This window comes from Diorhabda carinulata, chromosome 5 (genome assembly GCF_026250575.1).
Source record: "Diorhabda carinulata isolate Delta chromosome 5, icDioCari1.1, whole genome shotgun sequence".
Lineage (NCBI taxonomy): Eukaryota > Metazoa > Arthropoda > Insecta > Coleoptera > Chrysomelidae > Diorhabda > Diorhabda carinulata.
The window spans coordinates 18,701,981-18,720,254 of NC_079464.1; the positions used below are offsets into that span (position 1 = coordinate 18,701,981).

At 28.6% G+C, this 18,274-nt stretch overlaps 4 protein-coding genes across 6 annotated transcripts; 1 reads left to right on the forward strand and 3 right to left on the reverse strand.

Annotated features, from left to right (window-relative positions):
• Nucleotides 1-11,465, reverse strand: LOC130894403 (mevalonate kinase). 3 transcript variants are annotated; one of them, XM_057801236.1, is made up of 7 exons: nt 11,282-11,465; nt 7,347-7,441; nt 7,006-7,146; nt 3,102-3,271; nt 2,785-3,049; nt 2,258-2,725; nt 1-379 (listed from the first exon to the last, which is right to left on the reverse strand). In XM_057801236.1, the coding sequence occupies exons 3-7, from the start codon at nt 7,046-7,048 to the stop codon at nt 75-77; spliced, it is 1,251 nt and encodes a 416-aa protein (XP_057657219.1). In that variant the 5' UTR covers nt 7,049-7,146; nt 7,347-7,441; nt 11,282-11,465; the 3' UTR covers nt 1-74. The 3 variants fall into 3 exon arrangements, with proteins under 3 accessions (XP_057657219.1, XP_057657218.1, XP_057657220.1); XM_057801235.1 differs by having other exon boundaries at nt 3,102-3,292; XM_057801237.1 differs by lacking the exons at nt 7,006-7,146; nt 7,347-7,441; nt 11,282-11,465 and adding an exon at nt 4,129-4,604 and having other exon boundaries at nt 3,102-3,292.
• On the reverse strand, nt 8,434-11,237 carry LOC130894397 (dolichyl pyrophosphate Man9GlcNAc2 alpha-1,3-glucosyltransferase). Its single transcript, XM_057801223.1, has one exon. It carries the CDS (start codon nt 11,085-11,087, stop codon nt 9,414-9,416), a length of 1,674 nt encoding a protein of 557 aa, XP_057657206.1. The 5' UTR covers nt 11,088-11,237; the 3' UTR covers nt 8,434-9,413.
• A 546-nt stretch (nt 11,466-12,011) lies between the features above and the next one.
• LOC130894405 (uncharacterized) lies at nt 12,012-15,149 on the reverse strand. The gene is made up of 2 exons (XM_057801239.1): nt 14,657-15,149; nt 12,012-13,807 (listed from the first exon to the last, which is right to left on the reverse strand). Exons 1-2 carry the CDS (start codon nt 14,695-14,697, stop codon nt 13,351-13,353), a joined length of 498 nt encoding a protein of 165 aa, XP_057657222.1. The 5' UTR covers nt 14,698-15,149; the 3' UTR covers nt 12,012-13,350.
• A 309-nt stretch (nt 15,150-15,458) lies between these two features.
• On the forward strand, nt 15,459-16,409 carry LOC130894404 (mitochondrial import inner membrane translocase subunit Tim22). The gene is made up of 4 exons (XM_057801238.1): nt 15,459-15,816; nt 15,875-16,062; nt 16,140-16,212; nt 16,278-16,409. The coding sequence occupies exons 1-4, from the start codon at nt 15,609-15,611 to the stop codon at nt 16,361-16,363; spliced, it is 555 nt and encodes a 184-aa protein (XP_057657221.1). The 5' UTR covers nt 15,459-15,608; the 3' UTR covers nt 16,364-16,409.
• Nucleotides 16,410-18,274: the final 1,865 nt, after the last annotated feature.

Genomic DNA, 18,274 nt, shown 5'->3' on the forward strand with positions numbered 1-18,274 from the left:
TTGAAGAGAAACATTTTATTAAAAAAAACAATTGAAGTAATACAAAATATGAATTAAACCCAGATAAACACGTTTCAAATTTTCTTATCCAATCGCACCCCTTCTACCCCGAAGTTGGTGTTGATTACGTCGAAACCATGGGTTTCCAGTTCCGCCACTGCTTTTTTCAGCATATCCGAATCGAATTTCGGAGGAATTAAACAAATAGCGTAACCACCTCCACCGGCTCCAGTTAATTTAGCGCTGAGATTATAATTTGATAAAATTTGAATTATTTTGGTTAATTCTTTGTGACCGACGCCTATGGCGTCGAGAAGACTTTGATTCATGAACCAGATATCGGCTAAATCGTTGTAAACGTCCATTGCATCATCCAAAGCTGAGAAAAATGATTAATGACAATTTTCAATATAAAAATCGATTTTGCTAGGAATCGATTTTACCACGAAATATAATTTCAAGGTTTTAGGATAAAAATCGAATTTTTAAGTAATCGATAATTATTCTGAACAAAATTTTTAATGAATCGATTTTTCTATAGAAAAAATCGATTTCAAAACTTTACTAATTGTAAGTTAAATCATTTTAGAAAAAAACTAATTTTTAATAAATCGATTATATACAAAAAATCTAATCTTTGATTAATCATACCTACGGAACGTAATTTTAGTAATTTTTTGGTAAAAATATCAATAAATCGATTATTTTAGTTTTCTAATTAGTTGATTATTTTAAACAGAAAATTCTGCACAGCAAGAATTCTATACAAAAAATGGTAAAAAATGAAATTTTTATTGAATCGATTTTTGGATACAAAATAAAACGATTTTCCAATAAATCGATTTTAAAACACTACGAAATGTAAATCAAATAATTTTTAACGAGTATTCGATACAAAAAAATCGGTTTTGGTAGAAAATAGTGTTCTAAATGAATCGATTATTCTATAAGAAAATCCATTTCAAATTACCACGAAACATATCACATATCACTTTAGGAAAAACAAACTTTCAATGAATCGATCATTATATACAAAAAAATCGATTGATCGATTTCAAATCGCCGTGAAATGGAAGTTAACCGGATTATAGAGAAAACTTAATTCCCAATGAATCGATTATACTATACAAAAAAACGTTTTCAAATTGCCACGAAACGTACAGTGATATTCGGTTCACCTCATCCATTTTCAAATAATCGAATAGCCATAAAAAAATCGATCATTATAAACAAAAATATTTATTTTTCGATTTCAAATCGCCATGGAATTGAATTTAACCAGATTTTAGAGAAAACTTAATTTCCAATGAATCGATTATTCTATAAAAAAAATCGATTTCAAATTGCCATTATTTTCGGCGCACAACATCAATTTTCAAATAATCGATTAGTTATAAAAAATCGATTTTTCAATATGTCGAATTCAAAACGCCACAAATATAATTTAAATCACTTTACGAAAAACGAATTTTCAATAAATTTTTCATTCTATACAAAAAATCGATTTTTCGATTTCAAATCAATGTAAAATAAAATTTAATCGGTTTTGCTAAAAAGTATGATTTCCAATGAATCTATTATATTACACAAATAATCGATTAATCGCAACGAAATATATCAATAATTTTCCGTACACACAGCATCGATTCACAAATAATCGATTATCTATACCAAAAATCGTAATTTTTCTTTTAATCAATTACAATTCGCTATAAAATCGATTTTTCGATTTCAAATCAATGTAAAATGAAATTTAATCGGTGTTACTAAAAATCAAAATTTCCAGTGAATCGATTATATTATACAAAAAATCGAATAATCGCAACGAAATATATCAATAATTTTCTGTACACACATCATCGATCCACAAATAATCGATTATCTATACCGCAAATCGTAATTTTTCTATTTATCGATTACAATTAGCTATAAAATCGATTTTTCGATTTCAAATCAATGTGAAATGAAATTTAAACGGTTTTGTTAAAAATCATGATTTTCAATGAATCGATTATATTATACAAAAATCGATTAATCGCAACAAAATATATATCAATAATTTTCGGTACACAACATCGATTCACAAATAATCGATTATCTATACCAAAAAATCGAAATTTTTCTATTTATCGATTACAAATCGCTATGAAAATCGATTTTTTTTGGTTAATCATTTACAAAATGTCACGGAATGCATCTGAAAATTGGAAAATTAAACTGAAAACTGAGAATTAATTTTCAAGAGAAACATACTCACACGTCAAAGTACACAATTGCTCCATTTTCTCCAACACAGTTTTCGATACTGCATCCATTGCGTCCAAAATATGATCCAATATTAGAGGAAATCGTTTACGTCGTTCACCTACTTTCATAACGAGCCGTTTCGTTTCTCTCGGTACATTCGAATTTATGAGCAAAAGATTAAGCGCCCGGTGCATTTTCACCTTAATCGGACTCGCACCTTTCCTATATTCCACCACGGCCCCGTACGTACAAATCGTATTATCCAAACCTGAAGGGGTACCGTGTATTATTTTTTCCACCGAAAACCCCCAACGACATATAAAACTCAATTCCCTATCGGTGAATCCCGTTAAATCGAAATCCCATTCGGATGTTTTGTAACGAGATTTCGATAAATTCGATGATTTCGATTTAACGTAATGAACCAAACTAGCGGCTGTTGCTACGGCAAAAGAGGCCGAACTACCCAAACCGGACCCTACAAAAAAAACCATTCAATTAATCCATTATCTTCAAAAACTTTGGTGGAATACGAACCTGTATTTAAATCTGTACTACAATCCATGAAAATAGGCGTTAAATGTAAATCAGTCGTTCCGATAATCCCAGTAAGAAGATAAAAAATTGATTTAAGTGACACTAAATGATTTTCGATCAAATCTATCTGATGGAATCGTTTTAAAAATTTATCAACTCGATTTAATAAATTATCATGATCTAAATATTGAGGATATTCCAAATTATAATCCTTATCATCCATTAATAAAGGAAGGGGAACGTTTAAAAGAAAATTTTCAATATCCTAAAAATTATTCTATAAAATACGAAACGCTTTTTTTAAATATCTTATTTACCATTAAATTATATTTATAAACGAATTTCAAAGTACGGCACTGAATTATTAAAACATCCGGTATATTAATTTCTGTTATTTCAAAAGTTGTTCTTAAATCAATACTCGCTGCTATAGCTAATTTCCCATAAACAACTGAATGTTCCCCGTTCAAAATTACTTTACCAGGAGCTGAAATTTTAAAAGTTGAACCTAAAAATAATTAATTCCATAGAAATTCACTTTATTTATATTTTTATTTGAGCAAACATTAATAATATTATATATTATTATATATAATAAGATGGTTTAAGACTGATGCAAACAATTGTCGTACATTTTTTAAGGTCCATTCAAAGTAGATTATATTTTCGATAAAAGGTGAATATTGAAATATTTGTGTGGATTGTGGTTTGATTTCCAATAATCAACAACAAAAAGAATAATAAATAACCAATAATAATCAACGTTTTTATTTATATTAGGTGTTTCAATAGTAAATGTGATTACTTGACCCAAGAATATCTAGAGGTCATCCCGAGTAGACTCTACATGTACAACATTTTTGGGGTTTTACAATCTTCTTAACGGAGATTCAGGTTGTTTAGTGGATTTTGTCCATTTCTTTCTGTGGTCAAAATTAAGAGCTACTTCGGGTACTAATTATAAAAAAAATAAAAATATTAGAATGTGAATAATGTTCCGAAGCAACACTATCATACTTTTTAACAAATAGTTAAAGAGAATTTGAAAAAGTTTTAAAATTACAATAAATTTACTCAATTTGTTGGCTATTCGAATTTCCCACTAACAATGTTGTAGCTACAAAATGCACAAGGAATATATACAGGACCGTACTACTTGTAGTTTCTGATAATTTTTTCGAACGCTCAGTCTATAATTATTATAATTTTTTATCAACAATTTCATAAAAAGTGTAGTTATTATTGTTACTTTATTTAATATTTCTGTTCGATATTTTCTAATAAATTCATTTACTAAAACTTTGAGTATTTTATTTAGTTATCTAATATGAAGGATGCAATTACCTCAGAGCAAAAATCCCTTCATTTATTTCAATTTATTCATAATATACTTCATAACTTCACAATGTATACAAAATTTTAACTCATCCCACTCTATTTATATTGAAATCCGAATGCTTACAATTTAACTGAAAGTAAGATGTTTATTGCCCAACCGACCTCTGACCTGTTAGAACCTTCATGCTAAAAAATTATCATCTAGGTATCTTTAGAATTATAAGCAACAAATAGTTTTAGTAAATTCCGAATATCGTCGACTGCATTTCTTCAAGAAAGGACATATTGCACAATTGAAGAATTCAACAATGTCATTAATTGAATTATTAGTACGATATTGTATTTATGATACATTTAGTATATTTCATCTCCTTATGTTTAAAATATTAGTATAGTTAGAACTTTTTACAAGTTTTTGTTTTTGATTTTATCAAATATATTAATACAGTACGAAAACGGAACAAAATCAAAAATATTTTTCCCAGGAAGAAAGGGCAAAATGGATAAATCACATAAATCAACTGAAAGTTAAAAAAAAACATACAAAATAGCCAGGATTCATTTTTTCGCCTCTTCAAAATATCATCAAAATATGAATGTTTCAAAAATACATTCATGACCGAAGTTCAGAAATCGCAAATTCATTTTATTTCAGTCACCAAAGGAAAGTATGTATATTTTATATACTTTTGTGCAAGGATCCTTCTATTTATCCCAAATTTAAGTGATTAACAGATTAATGAACAATTATTTGTTTCATTTGCTAGTGCTACACGAATTCATTACAAAAATATTTTTTTTATACATTGAAATTGGTGACAAATAATTAGTACTGAGACAGGGCCGGATTAAGCTAGGGGCTTGGGGGGGCTATAGCCCCGGGCCCCAAGTCCAAGAGGGCCCCATCATTTGGAAATCATTCTGTATTTTTTGATTTGTTGATACCACAAATCTAACGTATTGATATTATTTTGTGAATTTTTCCGGGTTTTCGAATTTCTTAAGGGGCCCCGTCATTATTTTAGCCCCGGGCCTTATAAATCTTAATCCGGCCCTGTACTGAGATTAAGTTTATTTTCGGTTCGAGATGAATAAATTATTAGAAATACGCCCTATATAGGTAATGTGTGTCACTTCGTAATAAAAAGTACAATCGGCAACAATGTACTGTCGATTCGAATTTCGAAGATAAAGAAAACTTCATATTTAGTTGGGATCTTTCAAAAAAAAATTTAGTTGTTGAAAATAATGCTGTTTATTTAAGATGGCACTAAGCTACGGGTCATTTTTATGAAGAACGAGCGTAAAAGTAACTAGATAGCGTGCAAAATTACCTCAAATGGTTTTAACATTGTTACTGTTCTACTATCCTATTCTTTATACAATGCTTTTATATGTAACACCGTAATCTATACAGTCAGACAGATTTCTACTTTATCGACGCGAAACGCGGCAACATTCATAGTGATAAACTCCTTCATTCATAAATCCAACATGAAATCATAGAGTTTACACGGGAAAAGGTTTTTTGGTGGGAAAATTCGGTATCGAAACGCACGTCAGTCGGTGTAATTGTGATTGTTGGTTTAGTGGTAGTGTAAACTGTGTATTCGGTATGAATATCACGAACGGTTCCAAAAATTCATAGACCTTTTTTCGAAGTAGGTTTATGTTACTGAATTTACAAAACTATCTTGTTGTTTTACAGCTATACCTTAAACCAGTCTGTTTTTTTTTCTAATATATAGTAAGTATATTAATTACGTAGTCTAGTGTTACTGTCTGTGAAATTGATAAAATTATTGGTGAGATAGATAAAATTTGAATCGGCATTGCTGGCAACGTTGCTGATAACTTCGCCATTTATTACTTGACAGTGTTGTCAGAATATGGTAGAGAAAAATATATGTAAATAAGTGTAGTAAGAATTATAAAATATACCAACGAAGATTATGAAAATATTTCGATAAAAATAAGGATTTATAGTAGTTTTAATGTTTTACCAAATTAAAAAAAAAAGAAGTAAAAAAATAAATTTAGAAGTTTTAATACCAAGTACCATAATTTTTGCTAAGAAAACACCTTATAAATAATTAATTTCCATAATTTTGAATGTTTTTATCCCCACTTAATTTTTCATTGATATTAAAATAATTTATAAAAAATATCATTAGTTTCAATTAATATTAATATGTCTTGGCAACGCTGCGAGAATTGCGATGTTTTCGGTTGCAGATTGGTAAACGTTGTTATATTTACAAATCTTATATACGAGGATTGTTTGGTTTTTAAAATATTAATGTGATTTGAACACAATAACCGGGTGTAGAAAAACGCAATTTTTGATCTACGAGAATAAGATGAAATCAGTGGGTGTCGAATAAGGACTGTACGACTGATTTTTTTGAACACTTTTGGTTTTTGATTAAAATTAATGTTTCAAGTATCTCTAACAGTTCACCATTAAAAATGTCAAACTTTATGATCGCGATGTCAGTTTTGACATATTCACATCAGTTTTGACTTATCTAAAAACTTAACTAGTAACCCTCGTATACATAATTATATTTATATTGAATTTTAATAAAATTTTCAAGAAATAATTTTCGTTAACAAATAAATCTGGCAACTGCGCGATAATCCGAACTAGGAACAAACAATTTCATCTCAGTCGTAATATCTTTCGATGTTGCCACGTTGTAATTTTTTTCCTGTTGTTCATATGAAATGTTTTTGTTTATAATTAATATTTATTTACATCGAAAAAGTAATGATTTCTACATTAAGATGAAAAATATTTTGAAACGGTAAAAAATTCGCTAAAATAAATCAAGAAAATACACATAGAAAAAATGTTTTGGAGAAATAAATAATTTTACTCGCCTGTGGTAATACTGGAGGTATCGAAAGGATAATAGTTAATCATTTTATTTTTTCTGTTCCTCCCACTGTTCTGGAGTATAAGTTTTCTGAGAAAAAGCGTGAATAGTCTTCAATTCTTCTTCCAATGTCGAGTTAACTAACCTAATATAAATCTCACGAAAATTACAAAAAATACGTGAAAATATACAAAAATTTAACTATCAAAGGCTATTCACAAAACAAATATACGAGTTAATAATTTCGTATCGATTAAATAATATATAGGAGTGGATAATGGCGGCAATTACTCGTTGTTTTGTACCACCGCCTTTGTAAATTGATTATTCGGTTAAATAATTTACCTGTGCCTCGCTAATAAAGGTTTTCCTTTAAATTTTTCTGAAACTATCACACATGCAAATTTTCCACCACATCCATCAGACTGATCAATGACTTCCTAGAATATAATCGCGTATAAAAATTTGCATGTCAATATAGTTCACGCTAAAGATCATTTCACGATTTAATTTATTCACTTGGGTATATAAAAAGAAAAACAAAACAAATTTACAGGGTGTTTATTTTCATTTTTCAGCGTATAATATTTCAAAAATATTTTTTACGTTCATTTTGATACTACTGTCATTTTTCACGAAATTGCAGAATTACGAAACATCCGACAACAATGTAAATACTGTGATATTCAAGATAGGCATATTTATTTGTAAATATTTTATAGTTCAGCAATTAAAATAATTGTAAATTACTATTTGACATCTTCTATGGACATTTTTTTCATACTAAACATATTTTCTGGAATTTAGGATTCAAAACATCCCATTAAATAAGTTTTATTAATCATTCAATCAAAAAATCTGGCAACGATGTACTACGAATTACTTTAAATAGAACAAAAAAGAAGTAGAGATTAAACATAGATAAACTAATAGTACGTAGTGTATCTATTAGTAGACGTAATAAATTTTCTTTAAAGACCGAAGTAGGTCGAAACGTCGATTTTTACATGTTAATTTAAAACTGATTTGTATAGCAAATAAAACCTAAAATCAAGACAGAGCATTACGAAAATTGTCCGTACTGAATAAATTTTTATTACTAAATCACATTAATAAATGAATAAAACTTTATTTCCATTAACGAAATGAACCAAATGATTTTATACAAAAGAGTTATTAAATTATAAAAACAATAAAATCTAAATTTATTATAAATAATGGAAAATAAACCTAGAAATGTGAAATTTTTAAGCACTCGTTATTAGTTGATTCTCATTGATTTTACAAAAATGTTCTTATTTGATCAGCAATCATGTGATTGACATTTGATTGTTAACAAAAGTAACTGGATTTTACGCTAGAAATGTAAATTACAAATATAGAGGTGGTATTAAACTGATAAGGCTGCAAGTGAATGAATTATTTAAAATAATTTTGTTCTAGATGAATAAATATTAGTTTTAAATAAACACCTACTCAACTACTTCAAATTAAAACAATTTGAATTGGCAACGCCGCGATTTCTACGTTCGTAATAAATTAGATATCTGTTGTTGATTCGTAAATGTTGCCATATTTACTATTGTAATGCATTAATATTTAGATTTATATTGAAATTTTTAACGTCGAACTTATATTGTAAACTTTAATTAAAGGACAATTTAATTAAAAATGTTTTTTATTTGAATAATATTACGGTGTTTTTATAGAACATACTTTTTATTTTCATACAGATAAATCCGATAACGATGTACAATTAGAATGAATTTTTGGTGGGAGTAAACAATCAGTTTATATATCTGCTTTACAAACATATAAATGTTTTACAACGTTGCCGCATTGTACTCATCGCACACGCGATCGGTCCTAAACTGATTCAGAATTTGACTCACGTCAAAGCTGTCGATTCGTAAATTCGTTGCCATATTCACAGATGATTTTCTATCTAAGATTTGTAATCAATTTTAATAAACTTATATTGTGAACTTTTAAAGACAAAATAATTAAAAATATGAATTTAATTTATTTAACATAAAACTAATGTGGTTATAGTCATAGAATCTTTTCCAATTTTATACACATAAATCTGGCAATGACGCAAAATTTCTGTAAGCAGGTAAACAATTTGATATCTTTGTTGGTATTTGACAGATGTTTTACAACGTTGCTACGTTGTAAAAGTTTACCGGTTCTTTAAATAAAATTCTTTTGATTAAAATATTTAGTTTTACTTCACATTAAGATGTTTTTCAGCATTAAATTCACCAGGTATATAAAAAGATATTGAAAAATCGAAAGTATGATAAGTTGAAAATGTATTTATCTCAAAAAATCAACAAAATTAACAAAAAAAAACATTTCTACATGATTTTTAACAAACAAATCAAACAATTTGTTAGTTAAAGGAATTTTTCAGGATTCTTTAACTCGAATATCTTCAAATTGTTGCGGTATTTTCAGTTGTTTGATGTTAAAATACAAAAAAAATCCGAGGAAATGTATACAAGAATAAACGGAAATGGCAAGAGGAAATAAATCTGGATATTTAGTTGGAGGTTCTAATAACAAACTTATAATAAATAATATCAAACAGCCGATTAAAGAAAACACCATAACACAATGGAAAATTAGTATTTTTAAAGCATCTGAATTTTTTCTAATTTGTTGTAACGACGCTTTTATTATTCCAATTTGCGTCGCTTTTTTATATTCTATATTCAACAACGAATGAAGGAGGCTTCGATAATATTCTTTCAAACCGTCTTGATTATTTAAATAATTTCTATAACAATGTTCAATAGAAACTCGAAACGTAACGCCATAGAACAACATTAAAGCCATAAAGGCAACAGTTAAACCGTCTTTCAACAGTAAAGGCGTCATACTAAAAACAGACAAACAAAGAAACCAAAAACATGTGAATGGATCATAAGGAAAGTACAATAAAACAGGTACAGCAACCAATAATATACTTTTTTCATGTACTTGAAAACTAAACAAAAAAAACGCCAACGACGAATTAATTTGACTCAAGATAAACTTTTTCAAATTCGGTCTCAAAAACAAATCCACTGAGCTCGGTAATAGAGCGTAAAACGTCGTAAAAAGACAGATCCTCATCATCTGATAATCATCGAAGGTTTTTTTAAATTTAAAAACGACGTTTAAGGCACACCAAACGTTAGAAACTTTGTCTTCGAAAACTCCCCTAGCGAAAGGAAACTGTCTATGCACAACTTGAATAAAATCATCAAAATCATATAAAAACGGTAACCAAATCACACAGAAAGTAATTATAACAACCGCGCTTATTTTAAATAACCTCAAAAAACCCCAAACTGATTTCTGACCGGGTTTAGGCACACAGGAACTTAATAAATACAAAAAGAACGGTAACGAATGATAAAGTTCCATTTGTTTGTAATTCAAAGCGAAACAAAATAAAATCGAAGCTAAAACATCGTACTTTTTCAATAAAAACGTTATAGATAATATCGCGAAACCTAAAGACACGCAATTATATTGAAAATGTCCGTGATCTACGATTATAATTCCGGGATATAACAAACCTAAGATAGTACAAAATGAACTACTCATTTTAATATTGTTCTGATTCTTCCATTTCTTTTTCTTCGCTCCGGATTCGTGGATCTCTTTTACTCCAATACACGTTTGGTAATATATTATCAACGCTGGTATATACAAAAATATATCACAAACCATCACTGTATATCTCATAAATAATTTATGAGATTCACTTTCATAACCTCGGGAGTCGTGTAATTTTGTGTAATTATCGTTTAGATACTGAGCTATTTTTCCACATATGTACATATGATATGCGGTTAGGGGTGGATAATCCAATCCCCAATAATTCAAATCGTTATCACTAGTATTGTGGTACCATTGATTTATTGGTAAATTTGTTGTGATTTCCATCCAATGTCGTTGCGCTTCGTAATCTCCATACATTGGTGGTGAGGCTTCTCCGGAATACGAGTGTAAATTTGTACAAGCTCGCAATAAAATTGATAATAACGTTCCGAACACTATTAACAAAGTTTCAGCTGTTATCCTAAGGTACATTTTCGATATTTTTTAGTAATAATTATGGACGGCTTTCTTAACTGTGGCTTCACGTACGAATTATTTCATATTTTATCAACTTTTTTAAATCTACATTATAAAATGATGTGGCATCATATCGCGAAAATCGATAATGAGGTTATGTACTAAATTGACAGTTTTGAGAAAAAAATTATTTTGGATATTTCACTTACCACGTAAGAAGCGTTCAATTCTTTCAAAAGTTTATTTTTTAAATATTCTTCTGTATACGTCATAACGTAACAGTAAATTGTAAATTCAAAATTAATAAATAACTGTTAAACATACATCACTTTATATAAACGTTAAACATAGGAAATAGTTCCTATATATAATAGAATAATTTCAACCATAGAATATTCGATTCAACTATTATTTCTATGATTATATATTTCTCAGTCATTTTAGTTAGTATATTATAGTCCTGTATAAAACTATTCGCTATTATTGTATAGAAACATTATATTTCTATATTTCCTATATATTTTCAATATTTATAATGTTTCTAGTTCACAGGTGCGTTAGCCCAGAGTAATTCGAATCATATCATTATCATAAAAGTTTATTGCAATAAAAACTTGTAACACGATTTAATCCATTGATACCAAAAAACAATTTTACGAAAATCTAACTTGAAAATTATTAAATAATTGTTTAACACATATCACTTTACATAGGAGGGGATAACTAGAGGAATATATTCCATCATCTGCGCATGCATTTTCTTGCTACAAAGGTCCGGTCGGAGACATCGGTCAACTTTTAATATGAATTTATACGAGAGGCTACTTATAAGATCCTAAATTGTGCGTTATGCTTTCCATTATAGGTGTATTAGGACAAATAAATGTATATGTTGAGATTTCAAGAGGTAGTTGGTTTAAATTATTTTAAAACCATCGCTTCCAAAACAAAGTCAGTTTATTTGAAAGAAAAATTTTAATATAAATATCGATGTAAATATAGGTATAAACAAAATGCTTCTATACCTACATCAAAGTAAAAATTAACAATATTGATGATCATTTTCTGCAGTGTTTGACTTGGCTAGATCTGAGTTAACAAATTCTTCTAATATTTTAAAGTCCTCCTTAGAAGCTTTCGAATATGTAGTCTTCTTTTAGTCACCTTTCTTCTTAGTTGAATGGAACGACTTCTGTTTTATGACATTTGTATTAGCTGGTTGTTTCATATTTTCCTCCTTTACCACAAATTTATTTTGATTTTCATCGTCTACAGAGCATAAAGCCAGGTATGTTTTAGTATGCTGTAACCAGAGATCTAGTTGTTCATCGCTAAAATTTTGACAATCGAGCATTTGCAGCATATCAAAAATATTACTTTTTATTTTTTCCTTAATGCTTTCTTTCTTAACAAACAACTGTGATTTCAAATCCTGTAATTCTTTAGTATTTTCATTATATATGATCCGCCTGGTGACCAGTGGTATATTATTATTATTTTGCTGCTCACTGTTTATAACTACATAGTGGATATGCTTGCATATAGTTGTTCTTATGCAAAAATCAATGCAGCTACACTTGAATGGGTGTATACATATATTAAAAAAGGGCATTTTATTGAACAACACACATTATTATTTTCCAATTGTTTAGTAACAATGTATTCATTACTGTAATTTTTCAAAGACCAATTGAATAAATCCTTTTGCATTAAATTGAACTTCGATGTAAGAGCAATTCTGTCTGGATAATGTGTTGTTTTTCAAGTTCGTTCCCTTTTTCAATATTATTAATCTGTCCACAGATTTGTCTCGTATGTAAGACATTAACTGATGAATTGATTTATCCAATCTTTTCATCTTTTTCCCAGCTAAGTAATGATATTTAATGGTTATATGGAAGCTCTCCAAGTGCATGTTAGTGTTCAAACCGCAGCCACTTCTGTAGCAATAAGCCCACTGCTCAGATATTGGTATATAATATTTTTCCAAATAATCACCAAATTTTTTTGTTTCTTGATCTTCAATGAGAGTCTGAGTGAATTTGATAACTTTTTTTTGAAATTTCAGTGTCTGATATGCGTTTCAGTATTTTATATACCCAAGATTTTTTCTCAGAATTATTTATTTTTGTGAGGTTTGTCTGCCATGCTCTATCAACATGCCAGGAGCAAAATAGTCTATATTTTGGTGGTCCCATTATTTGGCACCAAGCCATATAGTATATATCAGTGATATCAGACATGAAAACTGTATTTTTAATCAGACCAAGAACGTCTTTCACTTTAGAGAAAAAAACTGATAACCAGAAGTATCTTTACGATTTGTGAACATAAAAGCAACTGGATAACCCTGTCTAAACTCATCTAATGTCAACAAAGTCGTAAGTTGAAAGTCATAGGCATTAAGCCCATGTGTTTCATCTATTATGATAACTTGACTCCCAAACTCTTTTAGAATACTTCTCTGAACACCAGTCATTATTATCAAACAAAAGTCACTTGGTTCAAAGTTCTCAATTGACTGTCCTTGCTGTTTGTAAAAAAGCACTGGATTATCCTCAGCTTCAGCACATTGTTTGACCCAAATATTAACACTGGTCGCATCATCTTTGTGGTAAAATCCATCTTTCAGATCTATATTATATGCCCGCTCAATATTTCTTATGTCAGTACTTGTAAGGAGATCATTTCTCTTTAGGTCTTCACCTATGTTTGCTGGCACTTTCTGTAGTATCCTAAAATAAATTAAAAATCAATATCCTAAAAATGAACATATTATAATTAAGATTTGAATTAAGATTATTCCACAACACCAAGATACTATACCTATCTATTATGTATATATCAAGCCTAGGGTCTTAAAGCTAGTTCATATAAAAAAATAGAGTAAAAACAAGTGACAACCACCATAACCCAATAATTTTTATAAATTGTTTAGCAAGTTTTAGTAAGTACTTAGGTTTGCAAAATACAGGGTGTTCTCAAACATCATGTCAGTATTGTAGGAGATAATTCCTTGGCTTATTCTATGACTAAAACTTCACATAAACATGTGTCCTGAATTGCTTTGTTGACACCCTTGAAGTGATAAATTTTTATTTTTTTTTTGTTTAGGGGCCATCCATAAAGTACATCATGTGAATAATTTTAGGACTTTTGGACCCCTCCCCCGTCCTTGTCACAGGTTGTCACATTTTTATACCCCCCCTCCTGATGTGACGTCACACATTTTTTGAATTTATGTATGTATTTAAAAATAATCAAAAGAAAACAGCTATTTCCATTTTTTACTTATTTTTATTAAATAATAATCTAATAAAATCAAAATAAAGTCCAACATTTCATAAAATTTTTTAACTTTTCAATTCACATCCAAACTTTGTGTTTTAGTATTTTAAATTTTAACATGTGACATCATAAAACTATTGACCCCCCATGTTCCTTGACACACGATGTCACACTTCGGTGATACCCTCCCTCCCCATTAACGTGTGACGTACTTTATGGATGGCCCCTTAGTTGATACAAGAGAGAATTATTTTGTTTTCACAGAAGTACTTGATATTGGAGTTTTAGGTACTTACCCTTTAGATGGAACCCCTAAAATTAGTTTGCAAGCAATCATCTGCTTATCACTTTTTGGAATTTGTAAATGTTGTATTTCATGTGATCCATGTAAATAATTTGATTTATAATATGTAATATCACAATGGTCTGACTCAAGGTTTCTTTTGTTGACAATATGGCTAACACATGATTTATTTAACTTGCAAGATCCCTGTGGCTTTAGGTTCCGTTTCCGATTTTTAAATGATACTAAATTTTGTTTCTTGAAGGAGCGTTTGAATTCAAAATAAACATGTTCATAATTGCTTCGAACTTTTTTCCCAGAATTCCCATTCAAAACACAATACCGGCATCTTAAAATTAGGACAAAAAAGATTCAGATTCAGAGTAGTTTGAGAAAAATGAAAAGTATTCAAAAAATCAAAACAAAACAAAACCGAATTTAAAGTTGGGTTATGTTACATTATAATTCATTCTTTATTCGTATGCGCAGATGATGGAATATATTCCTCTAGCTATCGCCTCCTACTTTACGTAGTCGTTAAACACAGGAAAGTGTGCGCAAATATAATAGATAATTTTATCGTAGATTACTGAAACTGTTTATGGTTATAAATTCATTAGTCATTTTCATATATAAATATAACGTTCTTAGTTTTCAGGTATATATTTACATAGTTTGTTAGATATGAACTATTCTTATAAGAATATTTTATTATATTATAAATCTTTTAATCGAAAATAATTTGTACATGGTTTTCAAATCTGGAATGAACAGACATTCTCGTAGAAGAAAAAGAAGAAATTAATAATCTAACCTATTTCATAAGGTTGTAGTGATATATTTAATTATTGAATTTTTTAATTTAGTTTTGAAATTATTGGATGATTTTATAGTATATTATGTAACTTAGATATTTCTAAGTCTGTTAAAAATTAACTAGTATTAGTTACCTTACAACTAAAAACATGTCAGAGTCTCAAGAAAAAAGACAATTTACAGCTGAAGAATGGGATTACCTCACGAAATATTTTGTGGGAAATAATTTCAGGTATAGACAAAACATTATAATTCCTAAAAGTGTAGGTCCAATTCAAATAAAAACTAATGAAGAAAAAATGGTAGAATCGTTTTTTGAAAGCTGTATGTTTAAATCAATGATGAGCTGCGTAGTAGGTACAATAATTTAACAGTTTTTTTTACAACTTTATATCAAAATATCTCCTCTTCTAAGGATACGGATTAGGAGCTGCTATAGGACTGTTTTCGTCGAGTATGGGGCCAGCTTCTGTTACAGATACAGCAGAACCTCAAACTGCCAGACAAGTATTTAGGGAAATGAAAACTACTACATTGGGGTATGCGAAGAATTTCGCGTTGATTGGGGCACTTTTCTCTGGTGTTGAATGTGTTATAGAATCTGTAAGTGATTGATATTTAGAGTAGATAATGTTATAGAAGTGTATTCATGAAATTTTCAATTTGGATTGAAATTTTAGACTAGAGGTAAGTCGGATTGGAAAAATGGCACATACGCAGGAGCAGTAACTGGAGGATTGATTGGTTTGAGAGGTAAATCCACTAATTATTGCAAAAATTTGTAAAATTTTATAATTTTTTTTGTTAATTTATTGTAGCTGGTGTCAAAGCTGGTGTAGTGGGTGCAATGGGATTTGCGGCGTTTTCAACAGTAATAGATTATTACATGCATTCGAGGTTTTAAATAAATATAATTCTTATTAATATTGTAAATATAATATAATAAATAATTGACTTTCATTTCCCTATAATACTCAGAACTTTGGACAAATTGGCAACATTATAAACAGAATGCTCATATATCGCTCACAATCGCTAAAACAATATATCTTTTATTTGTGTTTTAATTAACAGAAATTCTGTTGCCTTTCCCAAATTCATTCTTTTGTTTCAAACATTCCATTGGAAGATGAAATAAAAGTAATTATTTAAAATATAAGGAATAACTGCATATTCGGAATTAATTTATCTTTGCAAAAATGGCTTAGCTCAAGATACTTCAATGTAAAACTTTCAAATTTTATATTTCACTGACAATACTGACATAGTTTGACATATTCCAAGCACCTCATTAGAAAGTTGGGAAAATAACGTCATAAATAAAATGCAGCTTTTTAAAACTTGAAAATTTTGTACAAATTTTTCTTCAAACACAGAAAAATTATCGGCTATTATCTGAAAAGAGGTGATGTATAGTAAAAAAATCAATTGGAGTCTGAAGAATTATTTTGAATTCATTTTATTCTACTTTTAAACTTTAAATTCACTCTCCTGAAAAATCGTATTTTTTGAGATATGACATTGTTGAAAGATGTGAGCGATATTATGATTGCTATAAGCGTATAATTTGATAAACAATATTGCCAGAATGTGGAAAAAATACCTGTAATGTGTACAAAGATATTTAATTGAAATATTCCAATATGTCCTATAATACCCAAATCTTTAGAAAAGCTGGCAGCATTGTAAGCAGAATGTTTGTATATAATCTTCATAGGTGTATAATTTGACATACAGTATTGCCAGAATGTGAAAAAAATACCTAGAAATATATTTTTAGTAATATAGTTTGTTATTGTTAGCAATTGTTATAACAATTTGATGGAGAGAATATTCATGGGCTTATATTTTATTCATATTTAGTATTTAGACTCACATTAAAACTATACGTTTAGCATTAATTAACTGAAGATAACTAATAAAAAAATATTTTTTTTAAATAATATTCAAAGTATTCAAAACATTTACGACAAAACCTAAACAAAAAAGATCGTAAAAACTTGATTGTTACAGAAACAAAATGAATATACGTTCAGCATACGAAGCAATTATTTCAGTTTAAATAGTCCCTAGCTTATTAAGAAATTTACCAAAAAAAAATTACCAAAGACCTATTTTTTTATTAAAAAGGCAGTCTTTACTAAATAGATATCAAATAAATTGTAAAAAACGCATAATTGATTTAAAAAACTATCAAACGACTTTACTTAATAATAAAGCAAATAATTTTGTTATTTTAACTACGTAAACTCATATACATAAAAGTTTAAAAATAAAACTTAAAAATGTCGTATTCAAACACAGAATAGATTATAGTCCATTCATTCGACATTCGAATTAATTATTTCAATCGAAATAGTCCCCGAGTTATTTGAAAATCTCACAATTTACAAAAATAGTTACCAATGCTCCATTTTTCAAACCAGCTAGACAACACACAATACTACCACGTATTGCACTTGAAGTCATTGGTACCAGATTAATTGAGTATTATGATTTTAAAACGATTTAAAAATGTGTCAATTTAAAATAATTTTTTTAATAATTATGACTTGTAAATATAAAATCTTGTAATTCGCAACTGTGATTGTAAAACAAATCGAATCTTTCACGCATTAACTGAAATTAAAGAAAAATCTTATGCTTGTCATATCTATGGTGATGTCATTAGAATCAACTTGTAATGTTGCCAAATTTATCAATATAATATTTTTTTAACGATAAATACCATGATATTTTTCGTAGTATATCTAACCAATTATATTTATTTATTAAAATTCATATAAATTTATATATTTTATATTATTTCCATATA

Excerpts from the sequence above, each read along its gene's own strand:
- LOC130894405 (XM_057801239.1), bottom strand. The coding sequence starts at position 14,697 with ATGATTGCTTGCAAACTAATTTTAGGGGTTCCATCTAAAGG. Across the intron at positions 13,808-14,656 it reads TTAGGGGTTCCATCTAAAGG|GATACTACAGAAAGTGCCAG; the intron begins GTAAGTACCTAA and ends AATTTATTTTAG.
- LOC130894403 (XM_057801235.1), bottom strand. The coding sequence starts at position 7,048 with ATGATTAACTATTATCCTTTCGATACCTCCAGTATTACCACAG. Across the intron at positions 2,726-2,784 it reads TAGTACAGATTTAAATACAG|GGTCCGGTTTGGGTAGTTCG; the intron begins GTTCGTATTCCA and ends TTTTTTTTGTAG. Across the intron at positions 380-2,257 it reads GCAATTGTGTACTTTGACGT|CTTTGGATGATGCAATGGAC; the intron begins GTGAGTATGTTT and ends CATTTTTCTCAG.
- LOC130894404 (XM_057801238.1), top strand. The coding sequence starts at position 15,609 with ATGTCAGAGTCTCAAGAAAAAAGACAATTTACAGCTGAAGAATGGGAT. Across the intron at positions 15,817-15,874 it reads AATGATGAGCTGCGTAGTAG|GATACGGATTAGGAGCTGCT; the intron begins GTACAATAATTT and ends TCCTCTTCTAAG. Across the intron at positions 16,213-16,277 it reads AGGATTGATTGGTTTGAGAG|CTGGTGTCAAAGCTGGTGTA; the intron begins GTAAATCCACTA and ends AATTTATTGTAG.
- LOC130894397 (XM_057801223.1), bottom strand. The coding sequence starts at position 11,087 with ATGTACCTTAGGATAACAGCTGAAACTTTGTTAATAGTGTTCGGAACG.